Below are 21982 nucleotides of genomic sequence, written 5' to 3' on the forward strand. Positions count from 1 at the left end.
AAAAAGCCAAGTTAGAAAAAACATTTAACTAGGGTTGTCAAGTGATTAAAAAAATGAATCACGATTAATCGCACAATTAAACAATAATAGAATACCATTTACTGAAATATTTTTGGATGTTTTCTACATTTTCAAATATATTGATTTAAATTATAACACAAAATACAAACTGTACAGTGCTCACTTTATATTTATTTTTATTAGAAGTATTTGCACTGTAAAAAAACCAAAAGAAATAGTATTTTTCAATTCATCTCATACAAATACTGTAGTGCAATCTCTTTATCATGAAAGTTGAACTTACAAATGTAGAATTATGTACCAAAAAACTGCATTAAAAAAAAGAACAATGTAAAATTTTAGAGCCTGCAAGTCCACTCAATCTTACTTCTTGTTCAGCCAATTGCTCAGACAAACAAGTTTGTTTACATTTGCAGGAGATAATGCTGCCCGCCTGAAAGTGAGAACAGTTGTTGTCATGGCACTCTTGTAGCTGGCGTTGCAAGATATTTATGTGCCAGATGCGCTAAAGATTCATATGTCCCTTCATGCTTCAGCCACCATTCCAGGGGACCCATGCTGATGATGGGTTCTGCTTGATAACAGTCCAAAGCAGTGCGGACTGACACATGTTCATATTCATTATCTGAGTCAGATGCCACTAGCAGAAGGTTAATTTTCTTTTTTTGGTGGTTCAGGTTCTATAGTTTCCTCATCGGAGTGTTGCTCTTTGAGACATCTGAAAGCATGCTCCACACTTCTTCCCTCTCAGATTTTGGAAGGCACTTCAGATTCTTAAACCTTGGGTTGAGTGCTGTAGCTATTTTTAGAAATTTCACATTGGTACCTTCTTTGCGTTTTGTGAAATCTGCAGTTGAAAGTGTTCTTAAAATTAACAACATGTGCTGGGTCATCACCCAACACTGCCATAACATAAAATATATGGCAGAATGTGGGTAAACCAGAGCAGGGGACATACAATTCTCCCCCAAGGAGTTCAGTCACAAATTTAATTAACATGTTTTTTTTTTTTAATGAGCGTGATCAGCATGGAAGCATGTCCTCTGGAATTGTGCCAGAAGCATGAAAGGGCATATGAATGTTTGGCATATCTGGCATGTAAATACCAGCTACAAAAGTGCAAATGCCTATTCTCACTTTCTGGTGATAGTGTAAATAAGAAGAGGGCAGCATTATCTCCTGTAAATGTATACAAACTTGTTTGTCTGAGCAATTGGCTGAACAAGAAGTAAGACTGAGTGGACTGTAGGCTCTGAAGTTTTACATTTTGTTTTTGAGTGCAGTTCAGTAACAAAAAAAAAATCCACATTTGTAAGTTGCACTTTTGTGACAAAGAGATTGCACTACAGTACTTGTATGAAGTGAATTGAAAAATACTATTTCTTTTTTTATCATTTTTACAGTGCAAATATTTGTAATAAAAAATAATATACACTTTGATTTCAATTACAACACAAAATACAATATATATGAAAATGTAGAAAAACATCCAAAATATTTAATAAATTTCAATTGGTAGTCTATAGTTTAACAGTGTGATTAAAACCATGATTAATCGCGATTAATTTTTTGGGGTTAATTGCGTGGGTTAACTGCAATTAATCAACAGCCCTGCATTTAACCTTATAAAAGTGGGCTACATACTAATCCTAAAAGCTCTTATCCATCTCATTGCTCACTCTAAATATTTTTTGCTAACCACTGAAGAGGACATGCCATCCACCAATTGAAAGATCATGCTTGATAGAGGGCAACAGTGACTTGGGTTTTCAAATTGGCCATGCAGATTTCTCACTAGGAAGTTGTACTGCACTGTTGAGGAGATTCAGAACAGTGAGCCACTGTGTTACCTCTCTGCTTCAGCAAGATTGAGTTTTGCTAGCGTTTAGGCTGTATGTCAGCTCCCTGCCACACCAGTCAGACTGCCTCACCAGAAAACTCCTCAAGGCTCTTCCCACCCCAACCTCACCTGGCAGGTGACAATCAGTGAACTCCAGCCCTGGACTTCTCAGAAATGTTTCTCTGCAATGCACAGCACCTACCACTGTGCATTCACCAAACATATTAACTTCACTGCTCTGTTAAAGAGTCTACATCACGGCTTATTAATTTAACTTGGGCAAATGCACCCTTCCCTTTTAACACAGCACTGAATTAGTTTAACAGTAAAAGTAAAATAAGTTTATTAACAAAAGAGTATGAATTAAGTGATACCAAGTAAAAGAGATAAAGGTAGAGAGGGTCACAAGTAAATAAAATTGAAAACAAGAATCTTAAAGTCTAAAACAATCTAGAAAGATACAGTCTTTGTTCAAGACTGTTTCTCTCACCACCAGTCTCCTTTCGAGCTTTAACTGGCCAGCCTGGCCTGGACTCATCACAGAGATCAAATCACTTGGTTTCTTTGTTTCCTAAGATGAAGGATAAAACTGAAGTTTCTCCCTGTTCCTTATATTCCCCAAAGGGATTGCCTTTGTTTTACAAGTTAGGAAGGCCTCCTGGGGATTCAGTCTCCTGTGTCTCTAGGGTACAGGAGCCATGTTAATTCTCTGTCTCTCGAGTTCAGGAACAGGATAACCCCCATCTGTTTAACTTAATGGATTTGTTTATTGTTAATATGTAAATTGAGGTCAACCCACATTCCTTCCTCTAGGACAGACCTGTTTATTACTTAGCTAGGCTAGGCTGTCTGGTCTTAAGTTCTAGCAAGAGAGGGAATTCAGAGCTTCAGATATTCGGTTAATACATGCATTTTACAATAATATTAATAACCAGCATGTTATTAGCTTTCAAATGGTACCTCACAAGGCATATTTTGTACAAATATCATTGCAGTAGAGTAGGGGTTCTCCTACTGGGGGTCATGACCCTTCAGGGGGTCATGAGGTTACTATGTGGGGGGTTGCGAGCTGTCAGCCTCCACCCCCAAACCACGCTTTGCCTCCAGCATTTAAAATAGTGTTAAATATAAAAAAATGTGGTTTTACTTTATAAGGGGGGGTTGCACTCATCGTCTTGCTGTGTGAAAGGGGTCAACCAGGACAAAAGTTTGAGAACCACTGCAGCATTGTATAGGGTATGAATACAAGGGCGCCGAGGGTCACAAAAGCACTTGGTTTCCTAGTTAAGGCTGTATCTTAAAGTTACATTTATAGTTTATAAAGCATTAATAAATGATTAATAGATGTTACAGACAAGAGAAGCATGTATTATAAGCACATTAGTCAAAGGTGTCATGATAGTGGTAAGCAACCTATTGACCCTTTGGATTCTATAACAATCTATAGCAATCAAATAGCCATTTAGTATTCGTCCTATATAAGTTATTTATAAATATAACCTTAAGATAAAGTGTGACTATGTTTCCTTTGCATAACTCACTCAAGCCTGAGATTCCTTAGCAAATTATTAAGGGCTTGATCCTGTCACATCAATGGAAGCTTTGCCAGTGACTTTAATGGGATCAGGTTCCAAGAAAGCATGTAAATGGCATGTATCAGGTGCACTTTCCCCTGCTTAGGTCATTTGATTGTTTCTTCTGGAGGAAACAGATGGAATCTGATTTTCCTGCAAAACTATCAGCCAAGAGGAACAAAGTTTGGATAGATACCAAGGAAGTGCAAAGGCACAAAAAAGGGCACATCAACTCCGTGACAATCTGAGTTTGCAGGATGTCAAAAAGTGGCACGGGATTTATTGAACAAACACCATCACATGACAGTCAAGTTAATATATCTTCCAAAATGGCAGCATTAAAAATGAAATTTTCTGGCCTGTATTATGTTAATGCCAGACAATGGTCCCATCTAGACTTAAAGTCTATGGGTGAAATCCAGGTCCCATTGAAGTCAAATTTGCCATTGACTTCAATGAGGCCTAGATTTTGCCCTATGAATCTCTCGAAAGGGTTGGATATTTAAAGGGTTACATTTAAACAATCCACAAGCAGGAATAAATTGATTGCTTCTTCCCTATTCAGATTTCCTTTCAATGGATTTATGAACCTGTAGGGAGATCCTAAGTTAGCTCTAACTGTCAGTGCTTAATGCCTAAGATTAGAAAATAATTATAATGGCCTATTTAATTGTTTCATTTGCATAGTCCAATTGATAAGGCACTGGACCAGGAGTGTGGAGATTTAGGTTCTATTCCTAACTCTGTCACTGATCTGCATATGACCTGGGGCAAATAATTTCATTTCTTTGCACCTCAGTTTCCCCAACTGTAAAATGGGAGTAATAATACTACTTCTCCTTAGTAAAATGCTTAATGCGCTATGGATGAAAGATGTTGTAATGGGGTATACTGGCTCTTTAAGAATAGAGGGGGCCAGAAGACCCCATCCCAGAGAGCTGGAATCAACAAAGGCCCATAAAATGGCCTGGTAGCAAAAGAGGAAGTTGTCTAGGGAATTAGGAATTGGATGTGGATAAAACCCTAGGAAACTGTTCCTTTAAATGCCAGGGAATCAGGAGCCTTGTAGCGTTGGATGGGGTAGGGCTCCCCTCTCTTCCAGCCAATCAGGAGCTCTCTGACGAAGACAATACATAGACTTCCTTCTCCTGCAGAATGGAGGAGTCACTGGCAGGAGAAAGAAGCTAAAACCAGACAGCTAAACCTCAGGGAGAGACAGATATGAGAAGCAACCCTGTGATGAGCAGGCTATGGCAGAGGAAGAGCTCTGTGGAAGGCAGAAGAGCCAGAGATAAGTATGAACCTTTGGACTGCAGTGATGGACTTTATTGGTGGGACTCTTTGGAACTGCTTGCAGGCAGGGCTGGATTTAGGGGCAAGCGACTGCCTGGGTGCCGGGCTTGGGGGGCACCGGGCTCAGGGTGCTGTTTTGGTGTTAGCAACAAAAGGAAAAGTAGAATGTTTGAAGTAAAATGTTTCAGGTATTCCGTATTTGGATTAATTTCCACTAGCCTCCTAGAATGTTCTGGACCTCTGGATCTTTCTGAAACTGCGCTTCAGTTCGAGAGGACAAAGGTGAGAAAAGTGATCTTTTGAACTAAAGGTTGAGGGTGAACACTCTAAGGCTGTCACCTATGGCAACACTGTTTAATACTGGTCCACCCAATGTTGGTGCACAGTTCAATTTCTTGATGTTAGTACATTTCAGTTATTCTTAAAATTAAAACATTTTTATATGCTTAGAAGAAACTAATATTTTATTTGCTTATATATGGCATGAATAAATACAGATTTACAAACCCTAGCCTGCAAATTTATCGTCTTGTATGACAGGGATAAATCATGCATGCAAATCATGCATCAAAGTCGTGAAAGGGCTACAAATGCAATAAAAATAAGGTATTCAAAAGTTTAACAAATGGAGAGGGGTGCCAAAGATGCTCCTCTCCTGGGACACCATTTGGTCTAGGGCCAGCCGGGCTTGCAGGAATTAAAGCACCCCCGAGTGGGGGGTTGGACTGATAAAAAAGGCTATGGGGAGCCTGCAAGGAGCCCGGAAGAAGAAGACCAGAGCGAGGCTGCTGAAAAGGGAACTCTGGCCATGACGGACTGCCCAGGAAGTAGAAGCCCTGTGACAATGCTATGTAAAATCTAAGCATTATTGCTCATTAGGACACTGCTAGAGCACTCTGCTTTTGTGGCTGTTACAGGACAAAGTGTGAGATGGCTAACATGTTATTTTTCTAATTGGGCTTCTTTTACATGAGAAAGTATTTGAGATCACAGACTACTTTATTGCTGTAGAAATATTTGTACAGGTGGCGGGGAGGAGGTTAAACAAACTTGTAATGAAAGAATTCCCTCGATGGGATGAACCAAGCCGTGCCATTCTATCCAGTCAAATGCCTTGGCAGTATTCAAAGAACCAATTAAATAATGCTGGGCCTCTCACTGGAGTCCAAGAGGTGGGCTACTCTCCTTACAGTATCTGGCCATGTGTGCAAAGATGACCTCTACTTGCCAGTCCAGGCACACTGATTTGTTCATTACAATGATGCGTCATGTTGCAATTGTCGGTATATCAGCATTGACAAGAGAAATTTGTCTGTAATAAGATCATTTGTCTAAAGACTTTGAAAGTACTGTTGAGTTAGCCTCATGTTAACTCAGCTAATGTAAACTGGGGTAGCTCCATTGATTTCTGGGGAGCAATGCCAATTTTGCTAGCTGAGGACCTGACTCATTCTCTTTGGGAGAGAATTAAGCTTCATGGGGTGGATTTACAACTGTTGCTCTGGTTCTATGACAGTGCAGCCCAATGGAGCTACACTTGCATAAAACATGATTAATACTGTGGAGAACCAGGCCCCAAGAGCATCGATAGCATTTTTAGTTTATGCTGTGGATATATTTCCCATAGAAATATTATAAAATCCCAATGGTAAACCCAGCACCTTCCCTAAAGGTCAGTCTTTAATCAATGCAACAACTTCTAAGGTTGCATTATATTCTAGAAGGCTGGCATCATCGTGGGGGAGTATTTACATGCACCAAGATTCAGCTTTCATTCTCTAACCCATTAGTTATTTATAAAATCAGGACTAACTTCAGTAGCCAACCTTCTGTGAGTCAGAAGAAAAAGAGCAGCAAGGTGACACCTTTGCTTTTCTAATAGGAGGAACAAAGCCTGTCTCCCACCTATCCTTTTAAAAAATATTCCATGCTCAAACTCAGGCACTTGTGTCAGATTTTTAAAAGAAATTCCTCAACCTTTTACTTTGTCCTGGATTATTCACCGCTCTAATGCTTGCAGTGGCATGCTTTATAACACTTTTCTTTTGCTAATGGAGGATGTATAAGCATCAAAAGGAGTCCTTCCTCTCTTTGTTTGGCTCCAATCTTGCAGTCTGTACTCCATCATAACTCTGAGGGAAGCCAATAGAAGGCATGCCTTAATAAGGACTACAGTACTGGGCCCTATATTATCAGGGAAATCTGTTTTTCTATAAAGCAGATATTGGACGGACGCTTCATTCTGCATTAACCTTTATCGTCAACTTTCCCTCCCTTTGAAAGTCATTCTCTATTCTTTTAAAAAAATAAGGCCAAGATGATTGCCAAAAACACAGCGGTTCAGTTTGTCCCAAATGCAATCTCCAAGCTCAGGTCCCTTGTCCAGGTTTCATGCATTAAAAATGCATAAGAATAGAGTCCATTGGCTCTGAGGCCTGCTGAATTTTGTGTTACAGTCAGTGCCAGGGCTGGGATATGAGCAGGTGGAAAGACGATCCACAGAGTCCAGGTTAAGCAAACCAAGGACCTTCTCTGAGGTTTCTGATTTACAGGGTTTTTGTTCAGACAAAAGAATGCAAAATAATAAGTCTTCTTGGGCCATATTCTCTTCATGCCAACTAACAACCATTTTATCAGTGTTGTTTGCTTTGGAGGTTCTGTCTCCAGAGCTCATTATCCTGGCTTCTCTCTCCCTTATTAAAAAGAAAAGGAGTACTTTGGCACCTTAGAGACTAACCAATTTATTTGAGCATCCGATGAAGTGAGCTGTAGCTCACGAAAGCTTATGCTCAAATAACTTGGTTAGTCTCTAAGGTGCCACAAGTACTCCTTTTCTTTTTGCGAATACACACTAACACGGTTGTTACTCTGAAACCTCCCTTATTAGAGTAGACCAGACCCCGTCCAGTATAGCTGTAAGGAGTTTTTGTGCTGGCATAGTAACACAACCTCAGTGAACAAGGGTAGCTATGTTAACATTGTTATGTTGACAGAGCTGTGCCTTCCCTGGAGGTTTTGTGGCATAGCTATGTTGCTTGGGGGAAGGGGAGGGTCTTCACATTCCTGACTGACGTAGCTACGTCTGCAACACTTTACAGTGTAGTCAAGGCCTAAGGGTCTGAGCCCAACTAGGCTCAGCAGTACCTGCTTGGCTCGACTCACAGGGCACTCCCAGTTGGGACTACGAAACCCCAGCTGGGATTTCACCACCAAAAAATAAAACTTTAGTGTGGTCTCTTCCCAAGGTACCACTTGTGTGGGGTCTGATAGGCCTGTGGGAGCCTCTCCAAGGTGCGTCAAATGACCTGTCCACCCCATCACATGTAGGCAGAGTGAAATTCTGTGCTGACATAGAGTAAGGAGTAATTTACATGTTGGACCTATTTTTGAAGCATGTTGGCCAAATTCATCTCTTGTGTAGCTTACAACTCTGTGGAGTTAAACTAGTGATAGATCTGGCTGATGTCAGTGAAGTTAGTCTGGATTTACACTGGTGTAAGAGATCAGAATTTGGCCCAGAGAGGCTAAATGGCTTGTCCAAAGTAACACATCAAGTCAGGGCAGAGCTAGGAAGAGACTGAGGACTGCACATTCTCAGTCCCGTTCTCTAACCCCTGAACCATGATGTCACATGTGTAGTAAGGGCCAAATCCTGGTCCCACTGTATGGCCTTACAGATGCACACAGTGCATACTGAGTGACAAGTCAGTTATAGGCCATTAAAAGTACCTTTATCATAATGGTCCCCACACTTAGGAGGCGTTACGTGCCATGTGCGATGCTAGCTGCCAAACAACATATAATATTTAATCATGTGATTTATTGCCTCACCTCACCCTATCTAAAATAAACCCACTAGTATTTTGTGAACATCTTTTTCTTTTCTTTTTTTTTTTTTGTCTACAGTCAGGTACCATTTGTCTGGTTTTGTCACTGAACTCATTGGCAGGGTGAAGGATTTTATAATCCTGAGATTGTGACAGGTGCCAAAAAAATGAACATGATGTTGACTTCAAGCCCTAGTCAGACAAATGCACAAATCAAAACAGATCCAGTCTGAGCAAGAATTTCTTTCCCCTGCAGAGAGAGTTACAAAATACTAAACAGCAGACGTAGCTCCAGGAACAAACTGTGCAACTTCTGAAATGGAATAGCCAAAGTCATTTGGGACAAACTGGTTCAAGGATATGCGAATGTCTTGTCTGAGGGTGGATGGTATCCGAATAATAAAAACATTTAATGTTTCAGGCTCATTGGAAATATGAATGAGGCTTTTGGCCTCAGCCATCTTCCACTATTAACAGAGTTAAAATAGTGTAGCTGGAATTTTTAAAGGGCATAAACCTATAAATACAGGGGGTCAGGAAGGGAATCTCCACCTCTAAAGTATACAGTTCTGTAGGTGTATTATAAAAGGATAGGACTGTTGCCTTCTTCTAAAGCATTAGCCATTGCCACAGGCTGGATTCCTGAGCTGATGGACCAGTGGGATGATCCATTACGGCAGTTGCCATGCTCTGATACAATAGTCCCCCAAAATGAGCGTACAATGACATTCCTTCTGCTACCTATCCCTTACCCTCCACTATGGAAAACAAGCTTGACAAGACAGGTGCAGAAAATGATTATCTTTTTATCATTCTCATTCTCTGACAATCACCAGAAAATAATGGAATAAAACTGAAGAGGAAAAACAGCAGTAAAATAGGTCCCCAAATTATGTTTGTAGAGGAAAAATATTCTGGAATGAAGCTGGCACATGGTCAAGCTACCATCAACATTCCTGTTCTATAAACTGTGCAATGATACATTGGGGCTCTTTTTGAAAAGTGTCCTCCCAGTTTGTGCCTGTGATTTTGAAAGAGCAAATACATACAGACATATTTTTTGCAGGCACAAATAATTGCAGGTGTCACTGATGTCACGTACACCTAACTACCCGAACGCACTCACAAATGCAAAATTACACCTACCTCTATTTGCACCCACAAATTGGCAGTGTGAATAAAGGTCTCTTTTAATATCAGGCACTGATGTCCTCCATAAACATATTCCCCAGTAGCCAGACCAAAAGACCCTTTCATTCACACACAACTTATACTGGTTCTGGCTGATTGCAAGAGAATAATTTGTAGCGAAGTCTGACATGACTTGAGCTAGTTGCAATTCATTGCACACAGGGCAGGAGTCTGTAGTGTTCATGCCTGAGTGTTCATTAGCCATTGTCAAACCTACTTGTGTTCATCCAACTGGAATCATTGGACCACAGCTAAATTTAAATGCTGACTTTAACTCACAGGTTAAATTCTTTCCATTATGTCCACATTTCTCAGGGCAGCAGCTGTGCAATGACTGGCTTTGAGAGTCTAGACACTTAATGGAGACAGATGTGAGCGTGACCAAGTAAGCAAGTGGTTGACTCTGCCTTTGTATCTTGTGCCTGATCAGCCAGCTGCATTGCTATTGATGTGATACTCTAGATTTACAGCATGTATCTCCACTGAAGTCACTGCCCACTTTAGCAGCTGATCTTGCACCTTTGAAGTCAATGGAAGTTTTGCCATTGACTTCAATGGGAGCAGAACTGGATTCCTTCATCTTTGTCTCATCTGAGTAAATAATACAGATATTAACTGTACTGTGTAGGAATAAAATAGTACCCCTTTAAATATTTGTTAACCCTCTAGGATTCTCACTGTGTTCTGAGTAATAGAAGATGCCTGAAACTAGTCAGAGCAGCAGTCTGTATGCAGTTTGGCCTAGCATGCTTGTGTATATTTAGTAAATCGTTATTTACCAGTTAGCTAGTGACAGGAAACAAAATGAGGTTACGGTTAGTCTAATGTAGGTTACACCAATTGAAGACAAGTTGAGGGAGGCTAGGCCGTGTTAGTATGGACATCTCCAGCAAAGACCCAAGAGTTATATTGGTAAGAAGGCTCTTCCAATGATTGTGGATGGAAGAAGACCATGGGGGAGGCCAGAGATTTGGCACATGAACTTGATGCCAGCAGACTGTAGAGAGACCAATTTGCATGACAACCAGTCATACAATCATGAGTTTTGGAAGAAGACTTTGACAGTCACTGACCCTGAATAGGGAAGTGGTGAGGAAGATGATGCTAATTATTTGGGATGCTACCATTCCTGTGTGGTTTCTACCTATTATTATTATGTAAAGAGGAAAGGACACACCAATAACACAAACACCTAGGCAGGGTACCTGAGAATTACTGGTTGTAAAGTGCTTTGCAATCATCAGACAAAAAGTGCAAAGGATATAATTAGGAATGTGTGGTGATCAACGGAAGAACAAGCAGTACTTGGCAGAGCCATGTATAGTTTGTACTAGCTTGCATGCACAGACAAACTAATGAGAAGTGCTCTTAGCTTGCAAGGAGTTCTAGCTGTGGAATTCTCTTGGGGGAAAAACTGCTAATTGCAACAAACTGAGTTACAGTGTGTGGGAATTTTATATTGTGAACATACCCCAGGGATGTCATTACACTTAATGATTATATTTCTGTTCAACATAAAAAACAATTACAAGTCACATGTAAATAATTAAACAATAGACAATGCAGCAGTTTGGGGTTTTCTAAATTAAAAAATGTCAACAATTAAAATTTTATATTAAAGTCCCACTTATTTAGTAAAACCAAAAGAAAACACTTCTGAATTGATTCTCCAACCTACTACATTATATTCAGAAGCCACATTCCAGGTAGACAGGTTTCAGTGGTAGCCATTTTAGTCTGTATCAGCAAAAAAAACGAGGAGTCCTTGTGACAACTTAGAGACTAACAAATTTATTTGGGCATAAGCTTTCGTGGGCTAGAACCCACTTCATCAGATGTATTAAGTAAAAGATACAGGAGCAGGTATAAATACATGAAAGGATGTGGGTTGCTGTCTGTAATGGGCCACTCTCTTACCACGTCAGAAGTTATTTCTCCTCCCTTGGTATCCTGCTGTTAATTGATTTACCTTGTTAGACTGACCTAACACTTGGTAAAGCAACCCACATCTTTTCATGTATTTATACCAGCTCCTGTATCTTTTACTTCATACATCTGATGAAGTGGGTTCTAGCCCACGAAAGCTTATGCCCAAATAAATTTGTTAGTCTCTAAGGTGCCACAAGGACTCCTCTTTTGTTTATTCCATGTAGAGTAACAGAAGAGAGAAAATTATTTACAGTAATAAAAAAAAACTTTCATTCTATTAGTGACAAAAAGCAAATGCACTTTTTCCAAAATATTTCATTTAAATAAATGAAGTTATAACTGGGTTGCTTCACAAAAAAATAGGGAGAATGAAAATATTCAGGGCTTGATTTACCCCTGCCTTATCCCAGTTTGAAACCGCTCCAACTCCATTGAAATCAATGAAGTTAGGACTACAACTAGATGAACTGATCCTTAAGTGATTAGTTAAAGTATAAGATACGGTATCAGAAATGAAGGCAGCGTAAGAAAATTAGTCTGTGTGTATATATTTATTTATTGTGGTAGCTCTTGGAGCAACACATATAATGGCAAGAGCTGCCCCAAAGCGTTTACAATCTAATGTTGGGGAACAATTGATTATTAAGGCCCTGAAATAGACACCCCTCAAAATGCAACACTGGGTAAGTTAGTAATGAAGACTTTTTTGTAATGATTCACAAACAAAGTATGAAGGTTTGTGTGTCTTTTTCTTTATATTTACTATGGTAGTCTGCTTAAAGTAGAGAGTGAAAATGTTTATTTCAACTAGCAGGGAATAATTTGTAGAACCATCAACAAGGCATATTGGGCAGCATGCACATCCTTGCTGTATTTGCCTGTAGACATTAGAAATTTTCAGACATGTACTAGACCACTGTTTTGTGACTACTCTACCCACATTGGTTATAAGGCCTTTATTCTTGAAAATATTCCATTAGCCAATTATCTAAAAAGGATGGTGGAAGGAAACAGCCACAGACTCCAACAAATTATATTATTTCCACAAATCACTCACAATTTAAACCACAAACGATTGCATTCATTAATACAGGCAATACTGAAGAGGCAGGTTAGATGGATTGATCAGGTCCAAGGACTGGAGGTGATGAGTAGTCAAAACACTTAGTCTATTGGGAGTGAGAAGAGACTGAATCCTAGGACCCTAATTGATGCTGTTAGTCTTTATTCAAAAGAAGTAACTGGGACTATTCATGAGTGAAATTCAGCATATGGCCAACACACCACTTAAATCCTATTTTTGATATTTTAAGTGGGACTAAAGTGGTACATATACCTTTACGCTGGGACTACAGGAATTACACCACATGAGGAAGGGCTGTAGGAACCTCTAACTTGGGTGAAGGAAACTTCCAAACAGAATTTACAGCTATGTAGTATTAGCAGAGCAACAGGAAATGACAACTGAGCCAATTGATGATTATTTAGTGCTGAGGCGCTCCCGTCAAGGACCAGGATCCCGATGTGCTAGGCTCTGTACAAACACCAAGTAAAAAGACTGATGAGTAATAATAAATGAAGGAGTGAGGCTGAATGGGCAGAGCCAGTCACTGACTTGTAGCTATTTAAAGGTATTTTGTACCACTGGGACAACCCTATGACTAATTATGACAATCAGACCATTAGCCAATGTTAAAAGGAACAAAGATCCCCACACTGCACTTTCCTTTAGGGAGGAAAAGTTCCAAGCCGGTCCAAAACTATGTTTTCATTCCTTGAAGTTACAGGTCGCACACTTGACACAACTGCTTATGGCAACTCTTTGTGGCCATCCCCACAGGGGGACTTAGGATATGGGGCATCATGCCTTTGTCTTTCTAGGGAGTGGGTAGAAGGCAAAGGGGTGGGCGCAGTTACCCCTAGGACAGGAAAGGAAAGGCATCATACCGTGCGGGGACCAGGCTGTGGGCTGCATCACGATTTCTCCCATCTTTTACTAGGGCTGTAAGTAACAATAAGGCAAGAAAAGGCTCAGCTGGGGAACCTAATTGAACATCCTTCCCCCCCGCCCTGTGTCTTTGTCCTTTCGACTGCCAGGATCCCATGGTGACCATCACTGAAGAAAACCATCCTCTTCAACAATCCCACCCGGACCATAGCACCCGGCACGTCAGCGCGGCTCCTTAGCCCCACCAGGGGCCAGGGCAGGTTTCCGTCCCGCCCTGCCCTCGGCCTGGCGGTGCTGGGGCGGGGGGGGCGGGGTAGGCGGGCAGGGCAAGCGCCTCGCGCCATGAAAAGCCGGGCGCACGGGCGAGGGGGCGGGGGCCGGATTGCTCCATCGCGGGCTCGCCAGCGGCGTCGGCAGGGAAGCTCCTCGCGGCAACGCGGCGTTGCACGTGCACCTAGCGGCCCCCTTGGCCTGAGGCTCCTGCCAAGCGGGCAAACGGCCCCAGTCACCAAGGCGCCGCGCCGCTCTCCAAGGTCCTGAACGAGCCCCGCCGCTGGGCTCGGGGCTGGATTTTCCCTCCCCGGCGCTCCGGGCAGGGCCTGGGGCGATGAGCGGCCGCGGCCGCAGGCTGCGGGGAGAGCCGGTTACCCATTTCTCGGACTCGAGCTCCTGGTGATCTGGGAAAGCCGAGGCGGGGAGTAAAAGCCTTGGGCGGGGCAGGGGGCGTTCCCATGGCTGGGCAGAGCCGGGGCTCAGGCAGAGGCAGCCTCTGTGCTGCGACGGCTGCCTGTTCGCTTAAGGGAGGGGGATCGAGATTGTTTGATCCGGGGCGGGGGGGAGGGGACCCCACATGATCCATTTCCCACGTGACGTATTCCGGGGCTTGGAGAGAAGTGGGTGCCCGCAGCCAGCCCTGCAAACGTCATCCCTTTCTCCAGCAAAGGAAAAAGAGGCACACACAAAGACCGCCCGCTCACCCCGAGACATTTACACGTCCAGGCAGCAGAGCCGCGAGCAACATGCAGTGTGGCTTCCACCATGACTGCTGCCGTCCCGGAGGTGCTTTCCAGTGGGGTGGCTGAGAGGCAAAGGAACAGACGCTTGCCTCGGGGACTGGGAAGAGGTATGTGCACTGGTGGGTAGTGGGTGTTGAACGATGTCATGATTCCGGGGGGCTGGGTAGTTCCCCTCCTTCGGGATAGAAATGCGGGGGTTCTCTTCCATTGCTTTGTTGCCTGCGAGTTTTGCCAGCCCTTCTTTCAAACCTGCCCTAGTGTTAAGAAGAGGATGGAGTCCCCGGCCCTAAACCGATTCTCCTGAAAGCAATGTGCAGTTCTGTAGAATAAAGAAGAGGTTTAACCAAAAAAAAAAAAAATCACCAGAAGCTACAAGGGGCTCCACACTTTTGAAAATCAGGCCACTTATTTGTGTGCCTAAAGATGGCAGTTCGGCCTCTGCTTAAAAATCTGGTTAACGTCCTGCCTCCGGTTAAAATTCTTCAGCCCACCAGCGGCTTCCCTTCTTTTGTTCCCGTTTTAAAACGTGGTTTTGTATTTCCGTGTGACTGTTCTGGTAGTCTCCTCCTCTGCCGGAAAGGAGCACACTGTTATCTCTTTGCCAGGGATGGGACACTGGAGCTACCTGGGAAGGCCTTGCAGAGCTCGGAACCACCTTTGCTTGTCGGCAGACAGCAGAGGCTGCAAGTTTTGTTGCCTGCAATTCCATAAATCGGAACCATGTTCCCTGAAAAGTAACGGCAGTATGTGGAGTTCAGCCGGCTGGCTTTCAGCGCTGTGAAAAGGAGTGAGGGTTCCACAGTGCTGTGAAAGTTCCCGCCTGGGCCTGTGTGTGAGGCAAGGTTGGAACAGCATTACTTCTCCCCGGATCCAGATTTTTTAAAACAAGTGCCCGAATTCATGCTCTGAAGGCCTAAATAAGTGTCCTGATTTTCAAAAGAGCTGAGCACCAAGCAGCTCCTCCTGAGGAGAATGAGAGGTGCTGGAGGCATAGCATTTTAAAAAAATCATTTATTCAGGTGCCTAAATATGGATTTAGCAGTCCAGCTGTTGGCCCCCATTTTAAACATCTTGGCCTTTAAGACCTTGAGCAAGACTTCTGTGCCTCAGTTTCCCCACTTGAAAACAAGCACCCTAAAGCTCCCATTCACCAACTGTAAAGTGGGAATAGCTATTCCACAGAGGTGTGGAAGGGATGTAATAATTATTTGTAAAGCATTTTTAAGTCCTCTGATTTTTAAGTCCATAGAACTGCAAAAACCTATTTTAATTTCTTAACGGTTAGAAAAGTAACTTCTAGTAAGAATTTAGCAATCATTTCTAAAGTACATATAAGTTTGTAATTTTTTAAATAGGAAAATCACCAGTCAACATTTTGGTAACAATGATGCAAAAATTTATGTTAAAGGGCCAAATTTGCTGCCAGTGTTAATGGTCAGAGCTCCATAGACCTCAATGGAATTTCATCCATTTACACCCTATAAGAAAATGTCAGTATTTCACTCTTTCCAAGTGTACAGAATTAAATCATACAGGATACATTTTAGAATATGTAAATATTTGATATAGCAGTTGCCACATGGCATCAGATCAGTGGGCCATCCTGTTCAGATTCATGTCTCTAACCATGAACAGTACCAGATGCTTCAGAGGAAGATACAAGAAACCCTGCTGTATGCAGCTTTGGAAAAATTTTAAGGAAGTTTTCTTTGAATACCCAAAGAGACTTGGGTTTCAAAACCCTCCTCTAGACAAAGCCTTCTTCTTTTTCACTAACTAATGCTCTCTTGAAAACAACAGGCCTGATTACAATCTCACTTACACCAATATAACACCATTGACTTTAGTGGCTTTACTCCTGATTTACACCAGCGTGTGTGAGATCAACATTATGTCCAATTTATTGAATAAGTTAGACTTGTCGAGTTTTAGATCCAAAGACTGATGGTTCTGCTTGATAGTTTTAGGACTGCTTTATTGTATTGTATTATTGTTATTAGCCCTACGAGCCAGAAAAATGAAAGCAATTCTTCAAAATTAACTTTAAAAATGCAAATGCAATTCAGGAACCAGAGAAGGAACCAGATGAATAATTGCTTGGCATATTGTCCTTCATACAAGTATAGCACAAACACTTGACAGAATTAATAATATAGAGCCCTGTACTCTCCTTCATTGCGCAGCACAGAGGAGAGTCAAAAGCAGGGCTCGGAAACAGCCAGATCATTCTCTAACGCCATACCACCACCACCTCTCTGAAACTACTTATTCTCCAGAATCTCCGCTTTTATTTTAAACATAAATAAGTCCTTAAGTGTTATGGTTGCAAAGAAAACCCCAAAAATGTGACCCCTGTGTAACTAATGCATAGATGAGTCTACACAGAGCATGGAACAATAGACGTGAGGGGTGTGAACTGCCCTATTCATCTCAGAGAGGGGTTAATTCAGAGGTACAGTGATGATTATTTAAGTGGCAACATTGTTAACCATTTCATTCTTCCTGTGAGAAAGGGGAATCACAGATCTGCACAATTTACTAGACTGACATCTCACTTTGGTGCCATAAATGAATGGTGTTTGAGAGATTGCACCTCTTATCCCCCCCACCCCGGATCAAGAAGGGGTCCTGCCCAAAGAGCCTAGCTGAACCAATGGACACGTTGAAGCCCCACCGAGGGGAACCAAGTGGTATGCCAAATTCTATGTTAAAACTAGAGCAGAACAGAAAAAAAAATGGTCAAAACAGTTTGTCAGAAAAAGCTATTTCAATTAGTTATTTTTTGTAAAATTATAATCACTTCAGTGAAAATTCCTGCAGAGAAAAAATTAAAAAAAAAAAAAATCATTTTGGAAAGTTAGTGATGAGAAAGACTTCACAATTTTATCTTGGATATTATATAGGGTTTTTTCCCATTTTTATTATTTTTACATTACTTCATGACATATCAGTAGGCATATTATACAGTACCAATCTCATAATAGGACATAATACATAGCTGAATATTCTGTTTTTATTTTTAAAGTCATTAAGGGCACCTGCTACTTAATACTGAGTGAAACATCTTATCTTTTTCCTGGATCAAAGTGTCTCCTGTTTGTTTTGTAATGAAAAAGTCTAACACTTTAACACATTATGCACTACTACTGTTACCAACATGTCATGAAATAATGTAAAAAGATAAAAAATGAAATGAACTAAAATAAAATTCTAAATGAAATATTCGCAAAAAGAAAAGGAGTACTTGTGGCACCTTAGAGACTAACCAGTTTATCTGAGCATAAGCTTTCGTGAGCTACAGCTCACTTCATCGGATTCATCGGATGCATCGGAGCTGTAGCTCACGAAAGCTTATGCTCAAATAAATTGGTTAGTCTCTAAGGTGCCACAAGTACTCCTTTTCTTTTTGCAAATACAGACTAACACGGCTGTTACTCTGAAACCTGTCATTAAATGAAATATTGACATTTCAAAATTTTCAAAACTGAAATTCTTTGGAAATTCCATATTGCAGAAAATTGTAAAAGATATTTCTTTTCATTCCAATCTGGAACAAAGATAAATTTTGTTGAAATTTCCCATGAAGCACAAATTCCAAGTTTCTACCAGCTCTATTTTGAACATTTGCACAGTCTACTCTGAGTGGCATCCTATTTTGGCAATTCCAGTTGGTGAAACTTATTTTGTGGGCCCCCGGTCAAAGGCCTTGATTCTGTTCTGATTGATATCAACATAAATCTGGAGTAGCTCCATTGAAGTCAATGAGTTACACTGATGTGAGATTAGAAACGGCCTAGTGAGTTTTAGAAGCAATTTCCCTCTTTCATTTATTTTCCCCTCGGGGGGGGGGGGAAGAATCCATAGTTATATTAATTTATAATAAATGTATGTTAATGTGTCAAAATTTTCACCCATTAATATTTTCTTGGGCAAAAATCCAGCACTCCACAATCTGAGTAACTTCACTAGGGGCTGGGCTGATGCACAAGAGCAGGGCAGAGAAACGGACTGTCTCCAGCCGGACAGCTGCTCCACATAACCTTCTCCTACACAGTGACTGCACTGGGCTCCATAGGAGCTTACGTAGCTCCCCGCCCCATGGTGGTGGAGGATTAAGATCCCTACAGTATTCAGAGTAGCAGCCGTGTTAGTCTGTATTCGCAAAAAGAAAAGGAGGAGTACTTGTGGCACCTTAGAGACTAACAAATTTATTTGAGCGTAAGCTTAGTCTCTAAGGTGCCACAAGTACTCCTATCCTTACAGTAGCAGTTCCTGCCCATGCCACAAAAGGGAGACCCCCTCCTCAAAAGAGCTGAGCTCTGTGCCGACGATGTGCAATCCACACACAGCCCACCAAGATCCACCCCATCATTGTTGGAGAGAACTGCACCTGTTGCACTGCATTTTGTACTCTCAGAGGTGTGGGGGGGGGGCATGTATTTTGGTGCTGGGAGGTGTCACTGCTTTTTGGTGTGATCTTTCTAGGAATCTCATCTTTGCCTAACTGACCCTCCTTAGTTTGTTCTCACTCAGATCAGTTACCAGATCCTCACCTCCAACTGAGTCTGTCAGCCCTTCAATTTTAGGGCTTTCAGTCTCCTGGCTATTTTTCTTGGAAGCAGCTTGAAGCAGAGCTATTACCCCCATGCTATCTTAGGCCTTTGTACTTCCCCTTTCCATCCCTGTGCTCTCCCCTTTATAGCAGGTCTTGTTTTCTCTATTGGTTGCAGCTGTGGTTGCCTGCCTCCATGCTTAGCAGCTCTAGCAGCTGCGTGGGGGGTGTGATCAAGCTGCTTGTTCGTAAACAGGAGAGACCTTCCTCCCCCCTCTCTCTGTGTTCAGTATGGGGTTTGTAAACCCCATTGCAGAGGCCTGATTCTTCTTTATACTGAAGCCACTTTATAGCCATCTGGCAGTGGAAGGGAGTCTGAAAGTGCATGTAAATATGAATTACAGACACTATAAAGCTTCTTTTCACTGCCAGAACAATAAAGCAGCCCCAATGTAAATCAGAATCAGGCTTCATTCATGCATCTACAGCATGAAACAAATATTGTCAGCCCACAGCAGGATCTGTAACCACCCGCTACTCTCTTGTATATCATTCAGTTAACACAGGAGGTCCCTTCTGATGAGAGCTGGATGAATCATGGATTTTTCAGATTGGGAGCCAAGCTGAAAAATCTAGGAGGGGGAAATCTGGTTCAATTCAAACAAACCAATTTTAAAAAAAATTGTCAAATCAAAAAACTAAAAAAAAAAATCATTTTGAATCAACTGAAACAATTTTGGGGGACTCAAAACTTTGTTTTTCATTTCAAGTCAAATGTTTTAAGGTATTTTCCACCCTCTTTTGTGTGCATGGTTTTTTTAAAAAAAGTGGCCAAATTTGAAAATAAAATGTCATTTTGAAATAAAAAGCCAAAAGAAAACATTTCAACCTTTTCAAAACAATTTTTTCAGGGTTTTTTTTTTTCCTTGGCCAAAAGTATTCATTGAATTTGCCTCCAATTTGCAAATAGTTTTGAAGCCCTGAAAATATTCATATTTCAGGGCTTCAATTTCAGCAAAATTTCTATTTGCCAAAAAATTCCCCCAACTCCACTTCTAATGTCAATCTCTGATTCTGTTAAAGAAAATGTTCGATAAATGTATTGAGATTGGCCACATAGCTCCTTTTTCAACCAGCTTTTTTCACAATTTGTAAATAGGGCAACAAAAATCCAGGTACTTAGCACATTTGATTAGTTTGAACTTAATGTTGTAAAGCAAAGCTTCTTTTGAAAGAAATAAGTCATGTGGAGGTCTCATAAAGCCAGAAAATCATCTTATCACCTTAGGAGTTTTTTTACTATGTTAATAAGTATATATAAGGATGCATTACAGGATCATGACATACAAGGATCATTACAGATGCTTTCTTAGGTGCGATGTAGCTACTCAAGATTTAGAACCATAGAGTTTAAGGCCAGAAGGGATCATCTAGTCTGACCTCCTGTATGTCACAGGCTACTAGCACTACCCAGCACCCACACTAAGCCCAACAACAAAAACCAGACCAAAGCAGCACAACACACAGGAGACTAGACTATAATGTACCACAGGCAGAGCGTAGGAGGAACCAAGCTGCACCATTGCCTGAGGTCCAAGCAATAGCAGGGAAATGTTTAAGTGAGATATACCCGGATAATCCTGGCAAGTGACCCTCTCACTCATGTGCTGCTGAGGAAGGTGAAACCGCCCCGCAAGGTTACTGTCAATCTGAGCAGGAGGGAAATTCCTTCCCAACCACATGTATGGTGATCAGTTAAACCCTGAGTATGTCAGCAAGAACCTGCCAGCCAAGCTCCTCAAAGGGAAAGGCTTAGAGAGAGCCTCTATGGCCATGGAGCCTGGATGAGATGCCAGACTTTGTGCTATGGATGTTCCAGGGCCAGGATTTAGATCCAATGCAGAAAACCAAATGCTACAGTCCTTATGAAGTCAAGGGTATTACTCCACACATGTTTAAGTGTAACTGAGGGGAAAATTTGGCCCCTGATGTCTTTCATTGACTCATTTGGGAGCATTAAGCACAGTTGCATCTCTAACCAATTAGAGATATGAAAGTAAGTTGAGGGAGTGGGAATAGTTAGGGTTAGAATTGCTGGGAACAGCCCACAACATATTTGCTAGCTCCACCCCCTGGTGTGGCCATTACTGTTTTCTACTGCACATGTAAAAATCTGTCTGAGACCTTCTGTGCTCCTTCCCATTAATCAAGCAACAGAAAAATTGTTCCCACCAATGCCAAGAAGTCTGGAACAATTTGGCTGCATTGTATATTTTAGAAGAAAATGCAATTTCTAGTAGCTGACAGAAAGGATGTTACCATTTCTGGTATTTGAAAAGCCAATATTTCGATATCGTCCACTCTGGATATTTGAATACCCATAGCACAGCCAGGCAGACACTCTTCACATTCTCAAATGCCAATGTATGAAGGGAGAAAGGAAAAAAAAAGCCAACTATTCCACTCTCAAAAGATAGAACACTTGCTGAAACGGGTCTTTAAATAGTACCATTAATGGATTGAAGGAGGAATCTTCATCAACGACCAATCACAAAAAGTAAATAAAAGAAATGGGCCATAGACACTACTAAATTCTTGCAATAAGTATAATAATAATTATTATTACCACTTATGTAGTGCTGTCACATTCAATCACTTTATGGCCAGGATTTTCAAAAATTGACAAGTGATTTTGCCCAAATTGAGAAACCTGAAACCTTAAAGACCCTGATTTTCAGAGGGTGCGCGCTCGCTTTCTTGAAAATCTGTGCTTATCCCACTAAGGCAAACA

General features: G+C 41.4%; 1 protein-coding gene across 3 annotated transcripts in view; it reads left to right on the plus strand.

Annotated features, from left to right (window-relative positions):
- Nucleotides 1-14470: 14470 nt before the first annotated feature.
- The window catches only part of GPR19 (G protein-coupled receptor 19), a 33341-nt gene continuing 25829 nt past the window's right edge, over nucleotides 14471-21982 (plus strand). The window contains exon 1 of one of the 3 annotated variants that reach the window (XM_073315482.2): nucleotides 14471-14746. In XM_073315482.2, coding sequence (XP_073171583.1) covers nucleotides 14662-14746 — 85 coding nt within the window. In that variant the 5' untranslated portion in view covers nucleotides 14471-14661. The remainder of the gene's footprint in view (nucleotides 14747-21982) is intronic. The other 2 variants (XM_073315491.2, XM_073315498.2) reach the window with 2 other exon arrangements.

Source organism: Lepidochelys kempii, chromosome 1 (genome assembly GCF_965140285.1).
Source record: "Lepidochelys kempii isolate rLepKem1 chromosome 1, rLepKem1.hap1, whole genome shotgun sequence".
NCBI classification, from domain to species: Eukaryota; Metazoa; Chordata; order Testudines; family Cheloniidae; genus Lepidochelys; species Lepidochelys kempii.